The sequence below is a fragment of the Osmia lignaria genome, chromosome 16 (assembly GCF_051020975.1).
Source record: "Osmia lignaria lignaria isolate PbOS001 chromosome 16, iyOsmLign1, whole genome shotgun sequence".
NCBI classification, from domain to species: domain Eukaryota; kingdom Metazoa; phylum Arthropoda; class Insecta; order Hymenoptera; family Megachilidae; genus Osmia; species Osmia lignaria.
This window is the reverse complement of record NC_135047.1, coordinates 8,411,522-8,434,073: the sequence shown is the minus strand read 5'-3', so window position 1 is coordinate 8,434,073 and position 22,552 is coordinate 8,411,522. Positions and strand designations below refer to the sequence as shown.

The window sequence follows — 22,552 nt, the reverse complement described above, 5'->3', positions numbered from 1 at the left end:
TAAATTACTTTTTATTTGTGTAATGAAAGAAACATAATACAAGTATTTGATACATCGTTATATATGTACATGAACATCTAACATAGCACAATTAACATTGTACTACCTATGCTCCATAGTTGTCTTTTATATCTTTCCAAAGTTTCTGAAACAAAACATATTGGCATTGTTATGCTTACAATGTTTATCCCTTTGTTTCAAAAAGTTAGTTCGTTTTACTTTCTTAAGCAGTAAAGAATAAGTTAATTCAATGCCTTTTCATAACTGATTACATACATGGAATTGAACTTATTACGAAAATCGTTATTAGAATATCTTACAATAGTTCTTATATTTATACATACCCCCTTATTAATGCTCTCAAACATTTTATCCGAAAATACATTAACCGATCGCTCAAATACGAAACTACTTGCTAATATAACTACAACGACTGTCGAAGTTCGTTTGAACAGAAGGTTGTATATAGCACTGGCCATTGTTCTAACTTAAGTTACTGTAATCTCAAACAAAATTATGTATCTAATTTTAACTACTATAATCTTTCTTTTCAACAGAATGCTTGAATCACTTTTGCCAGAAATAGGACAAAAATAGTCCCATTCGCATGCGCATAAGCCTTAAGTGATGTAATAGCAATGATTACAGATGAAAAAGGATGAAACATGCTATTGTTTTTAAAAAGACAGATCTGGCATCCCAGTGATCCCAAGTGATGTTAGGTCTGCAATAAAACCGTCAATTCGAAAGTCGGTTGTCAAAATAATTATATAGGATAGTTCCTATACTGTGTCACAGTCTAGTAGCGACCGCCGAGGATTGTGGATCTACCTTTCAAACACACACAACCTTTATTTTATTTTCTGCGCTCATTTAGTGTACCGTATTTATTTTTCTAACTTATTGAATAAACGCATTAGAAGACTGAACGTGTTGATTTTATTACTCCCTTATATTTATTTATTCTTTACATCCCAGCTTCTCTTACATCACAGCTTCTCACACATTCCTGCATCGTTTCCATCTCTGGATCCCTGCATTCCGTACATCTCTGCATCCCTTACATCAATGCATTCCTTTAATTCCTACATTCTTTTCATCCATACATTCCTTTCATACCTACATTCCTTACATCCCTACATTCCTTACATCCATGCATTCTTTTCATCCTTACATTCCTTACATCCTTCATCCCTTATATACCTACATTCTTTTCATGCCCACGTTCTTTTCATCTCTACATTCTTTCACCCCTACATTCTTTCCATCCATACATTCCTTTCATCCCTACATTCCTTACATCTCTTCATCCCTTATATTCCTACATTCTTTTCATCCATACATTCCTTTCACACCTACATTCCTTACATCCATGCATTCTTTTCATCCTTACATTCCTTACATCTCTTCATCCCTTATATTCCTACATTCTTTTCATGCCCACATTCTTTTCATCCCTACATTCTTTCACCCCTACATTCTTTTCATCCCTACATTCTTTCCATCCATACATTCCTTTCATCCCTACATTCCTTACATCTCTTCATCCCTTATATTCCTACATCCTTTTCATCCATACATTCCTTTCATACCTACATTCCTTACATCTCTTCATTCTTTTCATCCACACATTCCTTTCATACCTACATTCCTTACATCTCTTCATCCCTTATATTCCTACACTCTTTTCATCCCTACATTCCTCACATCTCTTCATCCCTTACATTCCTACATTCTTTTCATCCCTACATTCCCTACATCTCTACATCCTTTATGTCTCTGTATCCCTAACATCCCTGCATTCTTAACACATTCGCAACATTTTTATGCAAAATTTAGTTCCTTTTTCCAAAACCAGATGGCGCTGATTCGACGTCGAGATTTTAGTTCACATTGTTGCCGCCAGAGGGCCAAAAATTGATCATGCTTTAGTTCCTTTTTCCAAAACCAGATGGCGCTGATTCGACATTGAAATTTTAGTTCACATTTTTGCCGCCAGAGGGCCAAAAATTGAGCATGCTTTAGTTCCTTTTTCCAAAACCAGATGGCGCTGATTCGACATCGAAATTTTAGTTCACATTTTTGCCGCCAGAGGGCCAAAAATTGAGCATGCTTTAGTTCCTTTTTCCAAAACCAGATGGCGCTGATTCGACATCGAAATTTTAGTTCACATTTTTGCCGCTAGGGGGCGCTGTATTTTCGAGATTTTCTCGAAAACCTTGGGAAAAATAGCGCCCCCTTGCGGCAAAAATTTGAACTAAAATTTCGATGCCGAATCAGCGCCCTCTGGCGGCGATAAAGGGAACTAAATTTTCGAAAAATTTTGACGAAAAACTAACTTACCTTTACTTACCTTTACTCGAAGCAGTCTTTGTAATATATTTATTATAAGTGATACAGAAGTGTAGGGAATGTAGGAATGAAAGGGATGTAGGAATGAAAGGAATGTAGGGATGAAGAGAATGTAGGAATGAAAAGAATGTAGGGATGAAATGAATGTAGGGATGGAATGAATGAAGGGATGTAAGAAATATGGGGATGAAAGGAATATAGGGATGAAAAGAATGTAGAGATGAAAGGAATGTAGGGATGAAAGGAATGTAGGGATAAAAAGAATGTGGGGATGAAAGGAATGTAGGGATGAAAGGAATGTAGGGATGAAGAGAATGTAGGGATGAAATGAATGTAGGGATGGAATGAATGAAGGGATGTAAGAAATATGGGGATGAAAGGAATATAGGGATGAAAAGAATGTAGGGATGAAAGGAATGTAGGGATAAAAAGAATGTAGGGATGAAAGGAATGTAGGGATGAAAGGAATGTAGGGATGAAACGAATGTAGGGATGACGTGAATGTAGGGATGAAATGAATGAAGGGATGTAAGGGATGAAGCGGTGTAAGGAATGTAGGGATGAAATGAATGAAGGGATGTAAGTGATGAAGCGGTGTAAGTTATGTAGAGATGAAACGAATGTAGGGATGAAATGAATGTAGGGATGAAAAGAATGTAGGGATGAAAAGAATATAGGGATGTAAGGGTTCGAGAGATGTAATGGTTCAGGATTATAAGGGATACAGAGATGGCCTTGGCCTATAATGAAGTAAATTAAATATACTCTGGACAGAAATTAAACTGGTTGTGCACTCTTCATACGGCCCTGATTTTATCCCCCCAAGCCAATGACGCCGACTACGTACCGACCTGATGTCATATTGGGGTCTTAAGGATCCCGAAACACCGTTGAGTATTTCTGCGTACCAATATTATATCATCCGGGGTGCTAAGGACCCCGAAGCACCAGTCACTATCTCTACGTACCGCCCTGATGTCATATTGGGGTCTTAAGGAACCCCAAACACCAGCCAGTATCTCTACATACCCATATTATACCATCCGGGGTTCTAAGGACCCCGAAGCACCAGTCACTATCTCCACGTACCGCCCTGATATAATATTGGGGTCTTAAGGAACCCCTCACCACCAGCCAGTATCTCTACATACCTATATTATACCATCCGGGGTTCTAAGGACCCCGAAGCACCAGTCACTATCTCCACGTACCGCCCTGATATAATATTGGGGTCTTAAGGAACCCTAAACACCAGCCAGTATCTCTGCATACCTATATGATACCACCTGGGGTTCTAAGGACCCCATGCACCGACGATTCCTTATACCTAAATTATATTGTCGCGGGGTTCTAAAGACCCCAGGCACCGACGAGTCTGCATATCTAAATTATATTGTCGCGGGGTTCTAAGGACCCCGAAGGTCCGATGCATCCGCATACCGACATTCTGGTATCTGGGGTGTCAAGGACCCCGAAGCAACTAGCGAAATATAAGAACGAAAAACGAACAAATCGTGAAACTTACTTGTTCGGAATAGTGATGGGTTTGAGCGGATCTAGCGAAATATAAGAACGGAAAACGAACAAATCGTGAAACTTACTTGTTCGGAATAGTGATGGGTTTGAGCGGATCTAGCGAAATATAAGAACGGAAAACGAACAAATCGTGAAACTTACTTGTTCGGAATAGTGATGGGTTTGAGCGGATCTAGCGAAATATAAGAACGGAAAACGAACAAATCCTGAAACTCTCTTGTTCGGTGTAGTGATGGGTTTAACCGGATCTAGCGAAATATAAGAACGGAAAACGAACAAATCGTGTAACTCACTTGTTCGGAATAGTGATGGGTTTGACCGAATCTAGCGAAATATAAGAACGGAAAACGAACAAATCGTGTAACTCACTTGTTCGAAATAGTGATGGGTTTAACCGAATCTAGCGAAATATAAGAACGAGAAACGAACAAATCCTGCAACATTTGTTCAAGATAGTGATGGATACGACCTGATTCGTTGCTGGGATGTCTTGGACCCCGAAGCACGAGCAACGCTATTTACATACCGATATTATGGCATTCGGGGTATCCGGGACCCCGGAGTACCACTGACACTGTTTACATTCCGACATTATGGCATCCGGGGTGTCAAGGACCCCGTATCACCAGTATGTGTCACTTTTTGCGTACCCACATTCTGGTATTGGGGGTGTCAGGGACCCCACTGCATCGTGGCGCTCTCTGCATACCGACCTCATATCATCTTGGGGTATCTGGGACCCCGAAGCGCCGTTGACTGTATACCGATATTATGGCATTCGGGGTGTCTGGGACCCCGAAGAGAGAATAGCTGCCTCATCTATCACAAATGTTACCATCCGAAAGTCGGTAAATTGTCGTTTAGTTTGCGACGATTTCCGATAGGTAGCGCCCGTGTTCTCGCGCATGCGTACAAGGGAACTAAAAGGAATATAAATTTCGTAATATTATAATAAGAAATGTCACTTTTGTTTCGTTATTTTTTTTATTATTTTATTTGTGTAAAGACGTACAGTATACTGATACATATAATAATTCAAATTGTTCGAAGATAAATGTATATACGTAAAACTTATACGTTTATAATTTGCATATCGTAATACTTAAAATAATAACATGGTTGAGTATTCATTGATTTGTAAATTTGTTACAAATTCGTTGATACATATAAAATAATATGTAAATACTGATGGTGGCATTGAAATAACTATCACAGGAGTAACTTTAATAATATACCACGTTTCCTTATGTATAATACATACAATTCTTTCTTTTTTCATTGTTCAACTAAAATAATTGTTATTGCTACATATGCAATATGCATCCTATATAAATGTATTATAAACCTAATTAAATTAAGTTAATTGTTTATTTAAAAAATTATGTATATTATAAAATTGAAACAATAAAAATGACTGAATTTAAACAAAACATAATAGTACAATGGAGTACTATCGTTTTACGTCATATTATTCAAATACTAATACCTACCACAAAAAGTACCTCATCTGATCATAAAAGTACACTTTTACTAAACAATTTAACTAGTACTTCTCATGTGGTACGCTTATAAATGTTCTGGAAGAACCATTAACATATTACTAAGTTTTGCCAGCATTGTAATATATTTCAGTATAACTAATACTTACTTAATTATATTAGGTAATTCCTTGTAACGACATATGTATTTGTGGCCGAAACCATATGATGCATCTATTCGTATAAATTGAATACGATTTGTACTGTTACCGTGATAATTTATAGCTGATTTAAATAACTAATAAAATAAATATAAGATCTATTAACATTATATACATTTTGTGAAACTGTAACTAAAATTAATATACCTTTTCACCTAACGAAAATGGTACAATACCATCATCTTCTGCATGTAATATCATAATAGGACATTGAATCTTTTCTATATGTTTGTCTGATTCAAATCGAAGATAATTGTTATAAAATGGTTCAACTATTACCCAATGAAACCACGGTAAATGTTTAAACACCTGCAAAAAATAAAGTTTTTAAACACATTTCGAAACATAGTTAGTATCATAGTATTATTAAATGGTTTTTGTAATCTAAAATACCTGTGACAGAGGGTGTTCACTTAATTCATCTGCAATATTATTAAATGGCGATTCTAAAAATAACCCTGCAGGCTGGATATTTTCTATTGCTAATAATGCTAGTACATGAGTAGAGACCCTGTAAATCATGATCAATGAAGCTTGTTAAGATTTTTGAATTGATCTTTTTTTAAGTACTAGTATTATTAAGCAAATAACTTCATACCCAGTGCCTAAAGAATGTCCCCATACAAAGACAGGAGCTGTATTATTCACTAATTTCAGCAACCATTCAAGGATATATTTGCTATCAGTAACTACACCTGATTCAGAGAGCTCTGCTTCTTCGCTATCACCATAGCCTACATTTACAAAAAATATATTTACAATTATTTACACAGCTTTAATTTTTTAACATCAAAATTCTCAACACTTACCTCTATAATCAAAGGCTATAACATGATAATCTAAAGACTGAAATAATTTATAAAGTTCGAGGCGATGACTACTTGCTCTATTACCACTATTACCATGCATATAAAGAAAAACTGGTTGCTTAGCATTCCTTAAAATATCTTCATAATCATCATCTGCTGTAATATTGGTATTATTTAATAAAGATTGAGGTAGCACCTGCCTAAAAATATATTTTACTCGTTGTAAATAAGCAACGCATATAACATTATTATTTATACAAGTTAATTACCAACCACAATCCTATTTTTACTTGTTGATCTGTTGTTAAATAAAAATTTCTTGTTCCTTTCATTCCAACTGACTCTGGATTTGAAAAATCTACATTAAGTGGCCATTGTACTGAAAATATGAAATTAATTATATGTAAGAAAAAAAATGAAAGAATTTTAACAAACATATAAAATTTATTTACTTACCAAAATTTGAAAATAGTATCTTTCTTTGTATAGTGCAAGAATAATGAAATATAACAGGCAGTAGTCCAAATATTACAAAGTATATAATTATTGTTACTGCCATTACCCAAATTAAGTGTCTGTAATCAAGTTTATTCATTCAAAACTTTACATCACATACAAACAATAATATTTAATTGTAGCTATAGAAAACAATTGAAAAAATAAAGGTATGTAATCTACCTTTTTGTTTCTTGTTTATTATCAGAATGCATATTCATATATAGAAAGTAGCATATACATAATGATTATTACCAATATAAACATACAATGAATTTTTATAGCCATTAATAAAGTATAAAAATATGGTAATAGTTATAAATTTATACCTTATTAATCTTATAGTAGTTTGATGTATACATTTACAATTTAAATGATGGTTATTGCACATTATTTAATGCATATATTTTGAAAACTGCACATATAAAATTTAATTCAAAAGTACATAAATTAAACTTTGTACAGAGAATCCTATTTTCTTTGTTCCATATATTTAATGAAAAATTTCAAAAATTGACCTGTTATTTTACAATGTATTTTTATATGATTTCCAGTATTTTAATTCTTTTGTAACATGGTGCATACTATAATAAAAAAAAGTTAATAGCTTAGAAAAACATAGTTATAAACAATCAGTTCATAAAATAAAAAAAAACAATAATTTAAAATATTGAAAATATAAAAATATATACATGCACTTTATACAAAGTATGATACTTTCAATAAATCCTCTATACTTTGTTATTAATATTTTATTTATTAGCCATTTCTACCAATCATTAGATAGTTCATTTAATATATAAACAGTTCATTTACTTGTTTAACACCAAAAACTATTTTGTTAAAATATTTTAATTGAGAGATATCCCTTTACCTCGATGCAAAGAAATTCAAAAGTACTATTGCATTACTACATTCTATACTTTTTTTAAGGAGCTTGATAAAAATCATGATCTTATTTCATACATAAGAAAATTTACAAAATAGACATTAAACACAGCAACTTACATTCCTAAATACCAGTTATCAAGAATGGTGGAAACGGGCAATATTGTTGATAGTAGAAAAGTTGATTGCATATTTGTTAGTAGCTACCAAACCTAGGACACCTTTAAATTTTTCCTTTTAATGTAATTTACTTGTACAAAATCCTTGCAAGCTATTATTATGCATAGGTGGTCAGATTTAATATTATTTATTGTATTTACAAAAGTGTAATTATTTCCACTCACATAAATTACATTTCATAATGAAATAAGTTATTTTCTCATACTGATAAGAGAACCAACCTATATCAACAGTGATAAATTATAAACAAATATTAAATCATCATCGTTGTATTTTTTATACATTTATTATATTTTTTTAACCATTTGTAATTGCATAAAAGGTATATTGTGACTATAAATTAAGACCCTTAACATAGTGGTAATAATTACACCTGGTTATTGTATCCAACATAATTTAAACTTAATTATTGATTAGGCTGATGCATCAAAATGTTAATATTTGTCTGTTAAGGATCGTAGAATAAGTGTAAGTGCAGATCTAGAACAAAAACATAAAGAATTAGACAAATAAATACCTAGTACCTTTTTTTAAAGCGTTTCTTTGGTAACCAATATAACATAATAATTAAAAATTAATAAAATTTAATCTGAAAACAAAATCTCCGTCAACGGAGAACAGAGACGCTGATTTATATAATTACCCTTCAGTCGAAATTACAAATCAAATAAATGAATTACTTTCAACTTTCTCTCCAGGATGGCAAATCTTTGAAAATACTAATCAAATTCTATATTTTATTATATTTTCTTATTTAGTAATAAAGAAACACTCTCAAATAAAAGTGTAGAACAATTTTTTTTTTTTAATTTGAGTAAAGTAAAGTAAAGTAATGAAAGAGTAGTAAATAATGGATATAATGTTTAATACATACATTCGTAATATATATAAATCTCTGTTTTACATTTTATTAATATCCAATATTTGCAAAAAGGTTCAAAAATATCTATAAAAAGTGTAAAATATTATTTTACTGTAGTAATTACTACATGGTTTGGGTTCAGGAATTGTATGTGCAATTTGATTGGTTGCACTTTCTAATAATAAATAGAATTAATAAAATGTATGGAACTGCCTATACATTAACAATGTCTTTTTATTAATATTTCCAATAGATTCTGCATTTTTTTATGAATAGGCATATTTATAATGCATCCATATAATTAACAAGTTACTAAAATTAACTTCCCTTCACTTCATAAGTTTCCCTCTATTGAGGGTGGTGTAATCTAGAGACTTGGATCTGTCCCTTTTTGCCCAACGAAAAGTTATCGGCCATGCGCATTATCGCGCCATTTTCAATTACATTATTTATGCTATATGCTTCTGTACTTTTAATTCCACTCATTCTTGTTCGTACTTTTAAATCTCACACTCTTTCTGTACTTTTAAGTCCACTCATCTTACTCGTTCCTTTACATCCCCCTTTTAGTCGCCTCTTACGACAGGCAGGGGATACCGTGGCCGTATTCTAAGCCCCCCGAGCCACAGGGGGTTAAAATTAACCAAAATCTACCAATAGTAGAGGATGGCATAACTGCCCGTTAATTATTGCTTTTGAGAAGATACAACCATATAATTCAAAAGTATATAGTGCTTCAAAGTTTACAAATAAAATATATAAAATACTGTAGAAGAAATAAGCTCTTTTAAGGTAAAGTTTAACTACTTTGAGAAAAAAGAATTATTAATCCTAACCTCTTTTTTATAAAGTCATTTCACAAATGTGATAAATGTCTACAATTTGCAGATGAATCGTAAAGAAGCATTAACTCAATTTATTCAACAAATTCATGGACGTCCTGTTGTTGTAAAGCTAAATAGTGGTGTAGATTACCGAGGTAAGATCTTTCACGAATTTTAATGAAATAAACAAACATTTTATTAATTAATCAATCATTATTTTACAGGTGTTTTAGCTTGTCTTGATGGCTACATGAATATAGCACTTGAACAAACAGAAGAATATGTAAATGGTCAATTAAAAGATAAATATGGTGATGCTTTTATACGCGGCAATAATGTATTATATATTAGTACACAAAAACGTAGAACTTAAAATAAATACATAATTTGTATGAAGTTTTACTTACTTTTAAAATAAAAATCATTCTAAGGACATTTCTTTTTTATGAACCATGCTTTTTCAAGTGGAAACAAAATGGTTAAGCTCTTTACATAGTAAATCATTTATTAAACATGTTGTCTTCTAAACTCTATATTAATACTTATAAAATTTTTATAACCATACTATAAATCAGATAATAATAATGTTTTTTTTAAGATTCATGATCTTCACTTTTTACTTGTGAATTACTCTTACATTCTTTGTTCTCTAAATTTTTAGTAGCATTGGGTATTTCTGTGTTAGATAAATTATTTTTTGGTTGTGTGTTTTCAGTATCTTCCAATTTCTTTCTCTTAGCTTCCTCAATTTCTTTAAGTCTTGCAAGCCTTCTTTGAACAGCTAGCTGTCTATTTCTTTCTATACGTTCTTTAACTTCATCGCTTAGTTGTGGTGAAACAGAAGTTGTCTTATTTAGTTGTGGTGAAGCAGAAGTTGTATTTGTAGGCTTTGAAGTTATGGTGACATTAGACTGTAATAATAATTCATTGAATGTATTCTCATTATTAATAGATGCATTAGACATAGCTTGTTTTTGTTTCTCTATTTGTTCAGCAATTAATAAATCAAATTCATCAATAGGTTCATCTTGATCTTTGTCTTCCTCTATGTCTATATTATCCGGACTAATCGTATCATCTGCACTAATCATATCTAGTCTATATTTTTTAATGAACACCTGAAGATCTTTTTTAGTACCCAATTTCTCTAATTTCTCAAGAAAATCATCAAAATTCAACTTAGGGAATAGTCTATGTCCCCAGTGTTCCATCCTTTTTATGATTCTATCTAAATCTACTTTCTCATATCCCTTTCCATAAAATTTAAAGCCTTCAAAATATTTTTCAATAGTATGTAGTCCTTTAGGACCTTTTAGACGTTCTGTGTTTAATTTAGGTATAGGATTTCTTACAACACTACGTTTTGTAGATGTTGGATCAATTCTTCTGGCAGTATTTTCTTCATTATCTGAGCCAATATCTTCATTCTTGCTGGTATTAAACTGATCTTCATCTGAGTCTCTGTTTTTATACTCACCTACTACATCATGTTCATCTTCTATATCGTTTGACAAAGTTGACATATTCAACAAGTTGTATTTCAACTTCCTTTGATATATGCAAAACGGTAATTATTTATTGAACAGTAAAATTTTTCAAAGACTATTGAGAATATAAGTGTATGAATACAATTTCTTAAACCTAGCTTCTTTCCTTTCGGCAGTATTTGTGCGTTAGCAATTGTATAACTGTAACGGTGTTCCTGACCGTAAACAGTAGATAGGTTAAGTTTTATAACATTTTATATCTTATTTAAAACTCGTTGTCATTTTGAGAATCACAACTAGTATTTCCTTCTTCCATAAATTTATCGAACTCTCCGTTTGATTTATTCATTCGTTCCAAAAGTGATACTAATAATTTTTTGTTCAGTCTATCGGTTTGTGTAATTTCCCGCACAGTATGCTCACGGTTTGTTATCGGAGGGCGTTCCGTTGTTCGTAATTTTTCTATGGCATCATTTGCATCTTTTATCGGTGTGCCTGGCATTTTGGATTATTGCTCGAAATATTACAACTCGAGACTCTTAAACGTGACTTTGTTTTTGATAATTTTAAAAGCACCGACAATAACACGCAACAAAATTGTCTAACCTTAGTACTGAATCCAATGCGCATGTAGATATCTTAAAAAGTTCAAGTTTTATGCGCGCCACTCAACGTTAGTTTAAAATTTTTAATGAATATTCCGAAATAATCTACTATTTGAAATCTGTATTATACATTTTTTTCAAGTTTAAAATAATAAGTATAAAGTTGTACGAATTTCTAAATGTTACTATATAAATCTTAGTGAAATTCATTCTAAAAATATATTATTTATAGATTTAATTATATTAATTGGTTGTAAGCAGTTTAGGATATAATAAGTATTTCCAAATTTGAGATAAATCACATAAAAAATATATAATGTATTATTTTTATATCATTTCTATTAGTCTATCAATTTATTCATAATATACCTACAAAAATATACTTTCAACTTCTAGATAATAAATAGGACAGTAATGAAAAAGTAATTTTGGTCAATTTTCTTTTTAAATAAGCGGCGATATGTATACATATACATACATACAATATCCAGCATTGTACATACATACACGTGATATGTTTTAAAAGAACGCTATAAATTTAAGAGGTTATGTTAGGAATAATTGAATTTTGGATGAAAATAAACTTTTGATTTAATAAAAGAAGCAATCTACGTATGTCTTGTTATAAAAGCCTATTATTTACGTACTCCTATGTAGCAATTAACACACTTATATTCAACAAAAGTAAAATGTTACGTCTATATCTATTTTGTTGAATTTCTTTAAGCAGTTTTTCAAATCGTTTTGAAAATGACGTTACCGATAAGTACAATATTTTTATGTAGTGTAGATTTCGAATCCCCGCCACACGTGATAGTATTGTTACCGTTGCTTTCGTGTAACTCAATCGCATCAAACAGATCCCAAGTCTCGTCGGTTCAACGACAAGTCCGTGGGATAACGCGGTAAACTCAGCATATCGTCAGTATCGTAAGAACATTCGTACCACACGGAGTTATCTGGTGAAGAACTGATAGCTGTAACTTTTTAACTTATACACTCGTGAAGACATCATAGAATTGTCATTCAACAAACAATCAGGTACGTTTCAAATGACGCGATGATATTCGTCGAAAACATTAAACTGTACGTTTTAATTCAAATTTCCTTGGAACGACGATAAATATAAATTTTTACTAACTTAGATTCAAAACTCACTTTTAGAAAATGATTATTATCAAGAAATATTTAGATGTCTAAACATTTTATTTGAATGATTTCACTCACATGGATCAACTGTATCAAAGTGTTGTAAATATTGTAAGTTATCGAATATGGACAGACACTATGTTCTTATATTTAAAACATCAGTAATATAAATTAAAATCTGTATAACACAAGAAAAGTGTACTGATTTCAAAATACTTGGTAGAATCTACTAATGACGTGATGACCGGTAACGGGATGGAGGTTCCATTTCCATTTTCAGTTGTTCGCTGTTCATGTCTTATCGTTTTAAATATTATCAATTCTAAGGTATAATAATAAACTTAGATTTTGAAATGATGTAGAAATTTAAGAAAAAGTACAAAATCAAATGATATTATTCAACTATTTGGTTGTTTATCTTTAAAAATAATATTAGCCGTTGATTGGTGGATTTAGATGTTTCGAGTCGTATGTTCGTCTCGTCTGAGAGACGGACCAATCACGATCCACAACGTCAATGGAAAAACTCGATGATTCTACCTGACAGATACTACTGATGTATTTGTTGCAGATCACATACATCATGGTATAATGAGACATTCGACACCTAAGATTGTCAAACGAATTTCATGATTGTCACATGTTTTATCTCTTAATCTTCTCTAGTCATTGTGTCTTTTCACATAATTTTCTTACCAATGCAAATTTGTTATTATACATCATGAATTTTCTAATAACATGACATTCATAATAAATACCATTCTTATTCGAAACATTGTCAAAAACAATAACAACATTTAACTTGAATATTATTCCAATATTTGTCAGAATTAATTTATATCGTATATGATGCTCTAACCAAAAATAGTCAAAACAGAGAACGAAAGTAAGAACGTAAGATTTTCTTCGATACGGAGCATTTTGTAAACGGGCCAAATAATTGTCTATATTGTAGAGTTACGTTAGTATCTATATATAATTTAACTATCTCAAGATAGTTTGCGAGAAAAAAAATTAAGTTTATTTTTTAATTGTACTCTCATAATATTTACATACCGTTTGTGGGATCCGGAAAAAGTCTACTTTCACGGCATTAACATAACAATGGCAATAATATAATACGCGAATAACTTCATATTATCATTTGTAATCGATTTTTGTTTAGTGAGAATACAAATAGTCTCTAATTATTTCTTTATAAACTTAAGACACAGAATTTATATGATGTAAAAATTATACGGCTCTAACATTTCTTACCGACAGTGGTATCGTATCTTTTCTTCATTAATAAAATACAAGATGTCTTAACCGGGACCTAAAATTACTCGTTTATAGTATTCTGCGATAATAAGCTGACGTTGTTGCTCTCTTAATCTTTTGAAATTAAATAAAAATCAACAGCAATTTTGCAACAAACAAAGGCTTATTCTGTATAAAAGATAACAGATAATTTAATCCATCTACAGATTAAAAGTATTGCAAAAGTTTTTAATGCCCCTCGTTTTTATAATAGCTTTTTCAATAATCTTATAAAGAAAATTATTCGAGCGCATAGACCCACTTTCCTTCTTCAAATGAATCACTGACGTTTAACGGTACCATTCTGAACGGGACGCGGTGAAAGAAAATCACAATAGAAGAAAAATTCCCTCACAATGTTATCAATACCATCGCTTTTGTTTTTTCGCTGGAATTTTTAAACAGAATCGTAAAACATGTTCTTTCTGATCAATATTGGATTACCAAAGCATTGCTATAACTTATCCTCGGTTCCCTGAACATTAGATATGCAATATTATTTAATATTTCTAGATCCAAATCGTCTTTTAATATGGTCAACTTTAGATCGGACAAAGTGCAGGCTAAATATAAAGCTAAATATAAAGCTAAATTTAATTTTAATGGCAAATTATATTTGTCGTGTATTGCAATTACGTTTAATTAACATATCATTTAGACTTTGAATTAGTATCACCTTACTCTTAGGATAAAGAGATTGTTGGTTTATAAGAATACCATGCAAAAGGGATGACGCATTCTACTAATGAATATCCATTATTTTTTCATATTCCTGAACTTCATTCTCGAAAATTGCCCTGCCAACATAGCAATCTATTTGAAATTAATTGAATAGGAGAACGACAATTGTGGGGTATTATTGTGTCCCTGTGTGACCCATTGCATAACGCGAAAACATCAGTTGATGATTCTATCATGTATGTAAAATTTTAATGTCACCTCTACGATTGAGATACACTTTGGACATGATAAAAATAAAGTTATATAAGTTTCATATTTTCTTCTACTCTTATACGGTCGGAATTTTGATAGTATTTTCGCGTGTTATTCATTATGCGTGATACATGGATTTTGGATTTACTAAAAAAGGCCTTAATATTCATTTATATACCTAGAGCCTGCAAAGCTCTAGGATGCAACGCTGCATATTGAGAAAGAGGCAGCAGTTTACTTTTAGTATTATACCATGTAAGTAAATTTAAGTCTATTGGAATGATCATTCCGTTTCTCGAAATGAGTCAATAAAAAATTTACAAATGATTTGCATTCGATTAAGAAGTACCGTTTGTTTGAATTGCGACAGCATTTTTTCACCATAGAAGCATTCCACTACTCTTTTACGATATCAAAATCACATGGTACGTGGATTCGTTTTATTGAAATTAAGCAGCTTTCTAAAATATTTTTACGTCATATTCTCTAATTTTTCCCCAATTGTAAAACGAAAGTTTGTACGAAATATTTGTTTTAAGAATAATTATGAATCATATGATTCTAATTATTGTGGAAAATTGGAATTAATGATCATTGACTAAACGTACCATTGGATCATAATAATACTTTAAATCGTTTAAGATTTTTAATCACTGACCTCTTATCGGTCCGCGTAGGTCAACTAACGCACACATTATTTCATTTCTTGTATTAAATTATGTTTGAAATTACGTTTACTTTACGTAATACATTATTCAAGTGTTACTAATACAAAAAAGAAAATAATCTAATGGTTTTTGTCTTGCTTAGCGAGAGAATCACCCTATAGAATAATTACTATCACGCGTTAACTTTCCAGGTTGAAGTTCATAGCAATTTTCATATGACGCTAGAATATTAGATCGATGTGACGTTGAATAATTGATTATAAAGTCATTTGAGTCATATTAACTTAAGTTAGAGTTTCCAAGAAAAATGAGCTGAAGTTCTCTTAGCTAAAATAAAAAGTCGTTTATTCGTGTTATGGTAAACATTAGAGACGGACTAGGACTTCAATTTTTACCGGAAGATTAGTGACACAACGGGCTCTAATTTTAATTAATTAGATCCTAAATCTCTATCGGCCCCCTGGCAATTTTCCCGAACCCTCGATGGCCAATCCGCCTCTGATAATCATACGCAGGATGTTCTGTAGTACGTGGTACCAACAAATTGTATTTGAAATTAACGATAAATCGAAAATATAATATAAAATTTGTTTTCAAACAAATTGGAATTGAGAATTTGTCATGTATGCCTGCAATTACCCCATTTCGATTATGGAACATATTAGAGTATACTAACCATGAATTAACTGAATTGTCCACGCGCAAGTATTATTCATGGTAATGATTTTAAATCGTGAGAAAAGTACAGTGACCTTTAACGTTCCTGGGCGACGAAAACATAAAGAGTGCAACTTTTTGCTATGAATACCATTGTCCGGTGTAGGTCGTCTTTGTGCCTACTTTAAATCCCCTACCATTCTTTTGAAGTCAATAAAACTAATTATAAAAGTACACATTTGTGTAATTATAAAGCCACTGATCTAAATATTCAAGCCGGATACATTATACGGTCATCATAATGGTCTCATAAAAATAAATTTTATTCTAAATATAATCAATCACAATCCCTGAACACCTACACGCGGCGGCCCTGATTATCGTATTTAGATAGGCCATTATATTTGAAACAATTGCATTTATTTTATAATATTATTTCAGACAACATGACAGCGGTACAACCTGTTCAAACCAACGGAATAGTAAAAGGATTTACGGCGAACAATAAGGTACGTAAAATTAAATATTTATTTAATCATGTTCAGCATAACATGCAAAACACTTTTATATAGAATTTTAATTTCCTGTATTCTACGGAATTGACGCGCTAATTTTGTTCACTAATCATATTATTTCCCTTTAAACATCCTAGGAATTAGTAGACGAAGGTGCATATTATGTAAAGTGTTCAGAAACTGGTCTCGATGGTGAGGATTCGCAAACTTTTCATATTAATTGTATTTAAACAATTTCCTGAATTATTTATCATTATAGGACCCGACCAGGTTTTACCAGCAGATAACTTTTATACTACCAAGCCAAATGGACGCGTGAGAATTATATTAGAAAGAGGAAATGAAATTTGGGCATCACCCATGTCAGTTCCTGGATGTTTAACAAAAACAGCTAATGAGTATCCAAATCACGTTGCTTTTGTAGCGAGACCCGATACTAAACACAAAAAATCATACACCTATAGGTATGTATTCTGTGGATATAATATCGTAGCTTCATTAAGATACAATTTAATTCCTTTAATTTTTCCAGAGAATACGAAAATGAGGTAAGAACCGTGGCCAAAGCTTTCTTAAAATTGGGATTACAACGGTACCACGGTGTCGGTATTATAGGATTCAACAGTCCAGAATGGTTTATTTCGGACCTTGCTGCCATATATGCAGGGTAAAAATTAATATATTTTAAAAAATTTACTCTCAAATTTATAAGAAAATCTAGTCATTAAAAACTATTTTGTTTCCAGAGGATTTGCCGTCGGAATATACACTACAAATACTCCTGAAGCATGTCAACACTGTCTAGAAAGTAGCCAGGCTGATATCGTAATTGTCGAAGATGCCAAACAGTTGGACAAAATATTGAAGATAAAAGACAATTTACCAAATTTGAAAACAATCATCATGTATGATGATATGCCAGAAGAAGAAGGCGTTCTCAGTGTAAGCAACTTTATACTTGATATCTACACAGATTTATTATTAGACCACATTTGATAATAATTCATCTTTTAGTGGGAAGATTTATTGAAAATCGGTGAACAAGAATCTGAGGAAAAATTGAATGCAGTCTTAAAAACACTTGCAGTAAATGAATGTTGTACCTTGATTTATACGGTATTACGCATTTCTTATTTTATAACTGATTATAATTCTTTATAGAACATTAATAAGGACAAAAATTGAAGCTATTTATTTACAGTCGGGTACAGTTGGAAAGCCAAAAGGTGTGATGTTAAGTCACGACAACCTTTTGCAGGATGCTGAACATATTATTCGCTTTTTGAAATTAGACAAAATAAAAGAGGACGTTCTGATTAGTTATCTACCACTATCTCATGTTGCAGCGCAAGTAAATATATCATAAATGTTTTTACAAATTTGTAAAATTATTGAATTTATATAACTATTTCTTTTCTAATGACTTCAGGTCGTCGACATATATTCTGCCCTGCTCTTAGTCGGCACAGTGTATTTTGCAAATAAAAATGCCCTTAAAGGTGGCTTACTTGAGACCCTACTTCTAGCACGACCTACACTTGTGTTAGGTGTACCTAGAGTATGGGAAAAAATTTATGAAAAAATGCAAATAGTTGCGCGTAGCAATGGATATGTTAAAACAATGATTGCCTCTTGGGCAAAATCGCATGCTCTTGACTATAATATGAATAGAGTTAGTGGTAATTCTACTAAGAGCTGGGGATACGTATTTGCCAGATGGCTGATTTTGAGCAGAATAAGAGCAGCACTTGGTTTAGACAGATGTAAACTGTGTTTCTCTGCTGCCGCACCTTTATCTATTGAAATAAAACAATATTTCTTGAGCTTAGACATACCTCTATTAGAAGCATATGGAATGTCTGAATGTAGTGGTGCGCATTCTGCAAGTTTAAATGAGTCTTTCAGGTAAACATTCGGTTAATCTACCATCTGTTATTTTTGTATGCTTAATTACAAATAATGTTCGAAGATTGGCACAGCTGACAGTTGATATTTAACAACTCAATTATTATTTAGGCTAGGTAGTGTTGGTTTAACTTTATCTGGATTTCATACAAAACTAAATAATCCAGACAGTAGCGGTGAGGGAGAAATTTGTATGCGTGGTAGACATGTATTTATGGGATATCTAAATGATCCTGAGAAAACTAAAGAAACATTAGATGAAGATGGATGGTTGCATAGTGGTGATTTAGGTAAAATTGATTCAGACGCCTTCATATACGTGACAGGTAAATATCTTCTCGAATATGAATATGGATTCATCTACTTCATTCAATGCTGTTTTTTAAATAAAGTGTATTATTTAAATGTAGGAAGGATAAAAGAGCTAATCATTACTGCTGGTGGGGAAAATATAGCACCGGTTCCTATAGAACACTTAGTATTATCGGAGTTACCTACTTTAAGCTACGCTATTTTAATTGGAGACAAAAGAAAATACCTTACTATGTTGGTTACTCTGAAGGTAGAATACATTATGCATTTCCATATTAATTATGAATTACATACAATTGTATTTGTAACACTAACTTTATGTTTATAGACTGAAATAAATCTTAATACTGGCGAACCGAAAGATATATTCACAGAAGAGACTTTACGCTGGTTAAAATCTATTGGAAGCACAGCAAAAACTGTTTCAGATGTTATAAAAACGCGAGATCCGCTGGTAAGTTTATTTATGAAAAATTTGGTGCAAAATAAATTTAAATACTAAATATTTACACATTAATTAATTTTAGGTGTATGGCGCAATTGATAAAGCAATTCAAAATGTAAATTCTAAAGTGATAAGTAATGCACATAAAATACAGAAGTTCCAAATTTTGCCTCACGACTTGTCGATTCCTACTGGAGAATTAGGACCAACTTTCAAAATTAAAAGAAATATTGTTTGTAAAATGTACGAAAATCTGATAGAAGATATGTACAAGTAAATATATACATTAAGGTAAAGAATATTTCAATAGCATCAGGAAAGAAATTATCGATTAACAATCGATATATGTGCATCAAATGCCCTAATACTTAAAATAATGTGGTATCACATAATGAAAGAAACTTAAGGGAAAAATAGAATTAAATTTAAGAACTATGTAAGTTTTCATTACATTACATTATCTATATAAATAGCAATTTTCTGATTACTTTAAAAAAAAAGTTCACTTTAAGTAGCACTAACTATATATTTAATGAAAAATTTTATTTTTCCATTATATTATAAGATGCATACAAGTTATTTTTTAATATGTAATGTATATAAAAATTTATATATTGAATATATATAGCATAATACAACTTTATAGAAGAAATTTTATATATCTTCTGATATAAAGTTTATTATAATAAAATTGTTCGTTATCAATACAAACATTTTTTGACAATAATATTTGCACTATCTGTTAGTTGTTATTGAATCGACTATGCAATTAAAAAAAAACTGTTTAACTGATCAAAGTATAATTAGTGCCCTTGTAAGTAGAATATTATCACAATCAATAGTATAAGCATGAATGGTATGAATGAGAAATACGCGATGTTATAGTTTCTGAAGTAATTACAGCATTTTCGCACATTGAAATTGAAAAAAAAAAATATATATATATAGTATTGTATATGAAGTGCACTCAGTAGTATTGTACTGCTTATAATTACACATGACAATATTTGATACAATCAAAAATAGTACTTAAACAGTACTTAACCGGCATAATGAAATTAAAGTTGTATATAATTAATATATATTTACGAATGTTAAAGATTATAAACTGCTCAGGTACTTGTTCAACTTGTTATGTGTGGATTATATTGCTAATAAATAAATGAAAATAATAAAAAACTGTCTTGGATTATTTTAAAATTATCAAAATGATATTGCTATTGTCATATTAATCTAAGTGTAGGTAAATGTATTGTCAAATGCATACTTTATTATTCATACAACAAAATAAATTTATTAATATTTTTATGAACTTTAACACATGTTTGAAAAATAATTATTGACAGTCAATATGTAAAAACTTGTTTTTAAAATTTCGTTTTCATTATCAAATGTAGTGGATAGGTAACTAAATAAATATTAGTATGTTCAAATTGCAATATATTACTAATATAGTTTACAATAACCAAAACAACTGCTATATTTAAAATTGATTTATGCTACATACAGATTCTTATGACAATCTGATATCTTATAAGAAAATAGTCTTACTAAGCGCATCACAGCAACTTTGGAAATGCAGATCTGTATAATGTCTTATCCTGAAACTCTATTGCATATACAAGTGGTTATATTCATGTCATCCTCCTTTGCTATTAATTATATTTTTATCCTGTATTATCCCTAATTATTTAACTTTTATTATTTATCCTTATAATAAATTTTGAAATTCTACTTTCATGTTTGTGAATCTAAAGTGCAAATTTATTGCTGTTTCTAAAAAATAACTCAAATAACAAAACGATATATGTGTATCTTATTTAATACTAATATTCTCACTTTTAATAAACATAATATATTGTCACAAACTGTTGCAATTCTTTCAAGTGCTAAAAGTTTATCGAGTACAAATCTCAAGAAATGCTTCTATAGCACACAGTACACTATAAATTATATATATTATTGTGGTCTTGAGATTTCTGCACAAATGCATTGATCATTGGACAAGCATTAAAGAAGCATTACGAAATTTGAATTTTTTTAAATAATACCATCCACAAAATAGAGATTGTTTAAAATTCAGATTGAATTATAACCACATTATATCACTGGAGTTTTAATACTTTAAGAATATTATGAAATTTTATGAAGTACTTGTATTAAATTTTTGTTGAATAATAGATGTTTTTCGTTGTGGTACAGTTTCAGGTGTAGGTATAGCATCACCTGTTGGCAAAACACCAGCTGGCTTTGGTTTTGCCATATATTTTTGTTTTGCCATCTGATAATCCCCAGAATCAAAATATTTTTGCTGTAAATAGTTTATGAACAATTTAGGAAATTTCTACTTTTTTTTTGTATAATAATGTTTTAGTATTAAAGATTAAGAAACCTAAACACTAGAAATTTGTATTTTTACCCCTTTAGCTAGCCTTTTCTGCAAAAAGGCAGAGTGCCCACTAATTGGACGTCCAGTATTTGGAAATTTTGCTCTCAATTTTGCTTCTTCTTGCTTCTCAATATCATTTGAAGACAGCTGAAATAAAAGTTACTTTTCATTATTCAACAACAATTACATATACATGCAAATTTGATGTATATTTTTAGCTATGATAATTTTTCAGCTACTTAGTATTATGCTTATAGATTAACATTGAAATTGGCAAGCAATTAAACATTAATATTTTTTTAACAAGGAATTGATTAATCATAAAAAAGAGATTTGAATATAAATTTAATTCTATACTACCTCAACTGTTTCAGCCAGTTCATTTGCTTGATCGTCGCTCATTGTTGCGGCTTCTAACCACTTTCTTCGTTAATCGTATCTAGAGTTTAGTGAACACTATTTAAATACTTGTTTCGATATTAACCTGTACGAGTATACAGTGCGGTGGCACTGATACTTGTTGGTTTTAGTTATTTTCGAGTC

General features: G+C 31.0%; 6 protein-coding genes across 14 annotated transcripts; 2 read left to right on the top strand and 4 right to left on the bottom strand.

Moving 5' to 3' along the window:
- Positions 1 to 3: 3 nt before the first annotated feature.
- ox (ubiquinol-cytochrome C reductase complex subunit oxen) lies at positions 4 to 681 on the bottom strand. Its single transcript, XM_034317165.2, has 2 exons — positions 345 to 681; positions 4 to 145 (listed from the first exon to the last, which is right to left on the bottom strand). The coding sequence occupies exons 1-2, from the start codon at positions 477 to 479 to the stop codon at positions 107 to 109; spliced, it is 174 nt and encodes a 57-aa protein (XP_034173056.1). The 5' UTR covers positions 480 to 681; the 3' UTR covers positions 4 to 106.
- A 4,293-nt stretch (positions 682 to 4,974) lies between these two features.
- Positions 4,975 to 9,084, bottom strand: LOC117601052 (lysophosphatidylserine lipase ABHD12). Of its 8 annotated transcripts, XM_034317311.2 has the most exons (12): positions 8,603 to 8,757; positions 8,262 to 8,439; positions 7,900 to 8,180; positions 7,221 to 7,475; positions 6,853 to 6,971; positions 6,670 to 6,775; positions 6,397 to 6,596; positions 6,186 to 6,321; positions 5,981 to 6,098; positions 5,735 to 5,896; positions 5,537 to 5,664; positions 4,975 to 5,465 (listed from the first exon to the last, which is right to left on the bottom strand). In XM_034317311.2, exons 4-12 carry the CDS (start codon positions 7,280 to 7,282, stop codon positions 5,432 to 5,434), a joined length of 1,065 nt encoding a protein of 354 aa, XP_034173202.1. In that variant the 5' UTR covers positions 7,283 to 7,475; positions 7,900 to 8,180; positions 8,262 to 8,439; positions 8,603 to 8,757; the 3' UTR covers positions 4,975 to 5,431. The 8 variants fall into 8 exon arrangements, with proteins under 8 accessions (XP_034173202.1, XP_076549065.1, XP_034173198.1 ...); XM_034317307.2 differs by lacking the exons at positions 7,221 to 7,475; positions 8,603 to 8,757 and adding an exon at positions 8,834 to 9,084 and having other exon boundaries at positions 4,976 to 5,465; XM_034317308.2 differs by lacking the exon at positions 7,221 to 7,475 and having other exon boundaries at positions 4,976 to 5,465; positions 8,640 to 8,759.
- A 386-nt stretch (positions 9,085 to 9,470) lies between these two features.
- Positions 9,471 to 10,370, top strand: LOC117601056 (U6 snRNA-associated Sm-like protein LSm6). The gene is made up of 3 exons (XM_034317318.2): positions 9,471 to 9,613; positions 9,710 to 9,800; positions 9,870 to 10,370. The coding sequence occupies exons 2-3, from the start codon at positions 9,710 to 9,712 to the stop codon at positions 10,016 to 10,018; spliced, it is 240 nt and encodes a 79-aa protein (XP_034173209.1). The 5' UTR covers positions 9,471 to 9,613; the 3' UTR covers positions 10,019 to 10,370.
- On the bottom strand, positions 10,133 to 11,402 carry LOC117601053 (TIMELESS-interacting protein). The gene has a single exon (XM_034317314.2). It carries the CDS (start codon positions 11,166 to 11,168, stop codon positions 10,239 to 10,241), a length of 930 nt encoding a protein of 309 aa, XP_034173205.1. The 5' UTR covers positions 11,169 to 11,402; the 3' UTR covers positions 10,133 to 10,238.
- A 1,109-nt stretch (positions 11,403 to 12,511) lies between these two features.
- On the top strand, positions 12,512 to 20,584 carry bgm (acyl-CoA synthetase bubblegum family member 1). 2 transcript variants are annotated; one of them, XM_034317299.2, is made up of 13 exons: positions 12,512 to 12,778; positions 16,885 to 16,952; positions 17,096 to 17,150; positions 17,218 to 17,422; positions 17,491 to 17,625; positions 17,705 to 17,900; positions 17,973 to 18,074; positions 18,160 to 18,309; positions 18,388 to 18,863; positions 18,975 to 19,189; positions 19,274 to 19,425; positions 19,504 to 19,629; positions 19,703 to 20,584. In XM_034317299.2, the coding sequence occupies exons 2-13, from the start codon at positions 16,890 to 16,892 to the stop codon at positions 19,895 to 19,897; spliced, it is 2,070 nt and encodes a 689-aa protein (XP_034173190.2). In that variant the 5' UTR covers positions 12,512 to 12,778; positions 16,885 to 16,889; the 3' UTR covers positions 19,898 to 20,584. The 2 variants fall into 2 exon arrangements, with proteins under 2 accessions (XP_034173190.2, XP_034173189.2); XM_034317298.2 differs by lacking the exon at positions 12,512 to 12,778 and adding an exon at positions 15,222 to 15,373.
- On the bottom strand, positions 20,546 to 22,512 carry endos (endosulfine alpha). The gene is made up of 3 exons (XM_034317317.2): positions 22,370 to 22,512; positions 22,040 to 22,156; positions 20,546 to 21,931 (listed from the first exon to the last, which is right to left on the bottom strand). Exons 1-3 carry the CDS (start codon positions 22,409 to 22,411, stop codon positions 21,764 to 21,766), a joined length of 327 nt encoding a protein of 108 aa, XP_034173208.1. The 5' UTR covers positions 22,412 to 22,512; the 3' UTR covers positions 20,546 to 21,763.
- Positions 22,513 to 22,552: the final 40 nt, after the last annotated feature.

What these genes read in the sequence shown, in the direction of transcription:
- ox (XM_034317165.2), bottom strand. Translation starts at nt 479, where the DNA reads ATGGCCAGTGCTATATACAACCTTCTGTTCAAACGAACTTCGACAGTC. An exon ending in TTGAGAGCATTAATAAGGGG is followed by an intron (nt 146 to 344) that starts GTATGTATAAAT and finishes GTTTTGTTTCAG; the next exon opens with AAACTTTGGAAAGATATAAA.
- LOC117601052 (XM_034317307.2), bottom strand. Translation starts at nt 7,970, where the DNA reads ATGCAATCAACTTTTCTACTATCAACAATATTGCCCGTTTCCACCATT. An exon ending in TATAGCCTTTGATTATAGAG is followed by an intron (nt 6,322 to 6,396) that starts GTAAGTGTTGAG and finishes TTGTAAATGTAG; the next exon opens with GCTATGGTGATAGCGAAGAA. An exon ending in CATTTTCGTTAGGTGAAAAG is followed by an intron (nt 5,665 to 5,734) that starts GTATATTAATTT and finishes TTATTTTATTAG; the next exon opens with TTATTTAAATCAGCTATAAA.
- LOC117601056 (XM_034317318.2), top strand. Translation starts at nt 9,710, where the DNA reads ATGAATCGTAAAGAAGCATTAACTCAATTTATTCAACAAATTCATGGA. An exon ending in TAGTGGTGTAGATTACCGAG is followed by an intron (nt 9,801 to 9,869) that starts GTAAGATCTTTC and finishes ATTATTTTACAG; the next exon opens with GTGTTTTAGCTTGTCTTGAT.
- LOC117601053 (XM_034317314.2), bottom strand. Translation starts at nt 11,168, where the DNA reads ATGTCAACTTTGTCAAACGATATAGAAGATGAACATGATGTAGTAGGT.
- bgm (XM_034317298.2), top strand. Translation starts at nt 15,319, where the DNA reads ATGCAACGCTGCATATTGAGAAAGAGGCAGCAGTTTACTTTTAGTATT. An exon ending in GTTGTACCTTGATTTATACG is followed by an intron (nt 18,075 to 18,159) that starts GTATTACGCATT and finishes ATTTATTTACAG; the next exon opens with TCGGGTACAGTTGGAAAGCC. An exon ending in CTATGTTGGTTACTCTGAAG is followed by an intron (nt 19,426 to 19,503) that starts GTAGAATACATT and finishes TTATGTTTATAG; the next exon opens with ACTGAAATAAATCTTAATAC.
- endos (XM_034317317.2), bottom strand. Translation starts at nt 22,411, where the DNA reads ATGAGCGACGATCAAGCAAATGAACTGGCTGAAACAGTTGAG. An exon ending in AACTGGCTGAAACAGTTGAG is followed by an intron (nt 22,157 to 22,369) that starts GTAGTATAGAAT and finishes CTTTTATTTCAG; the next exon opens with CTGTCTTCAAATGATATTGA. An exon ending in AGAAAAGGCTAGCTAAAGGG is followed by an intron (nt 21,932 to 22,039) that starts GTAAAAATACAA and finishes AACTATTTACAG; the next exon opens with CAAAAATATTTTGATTCTGG.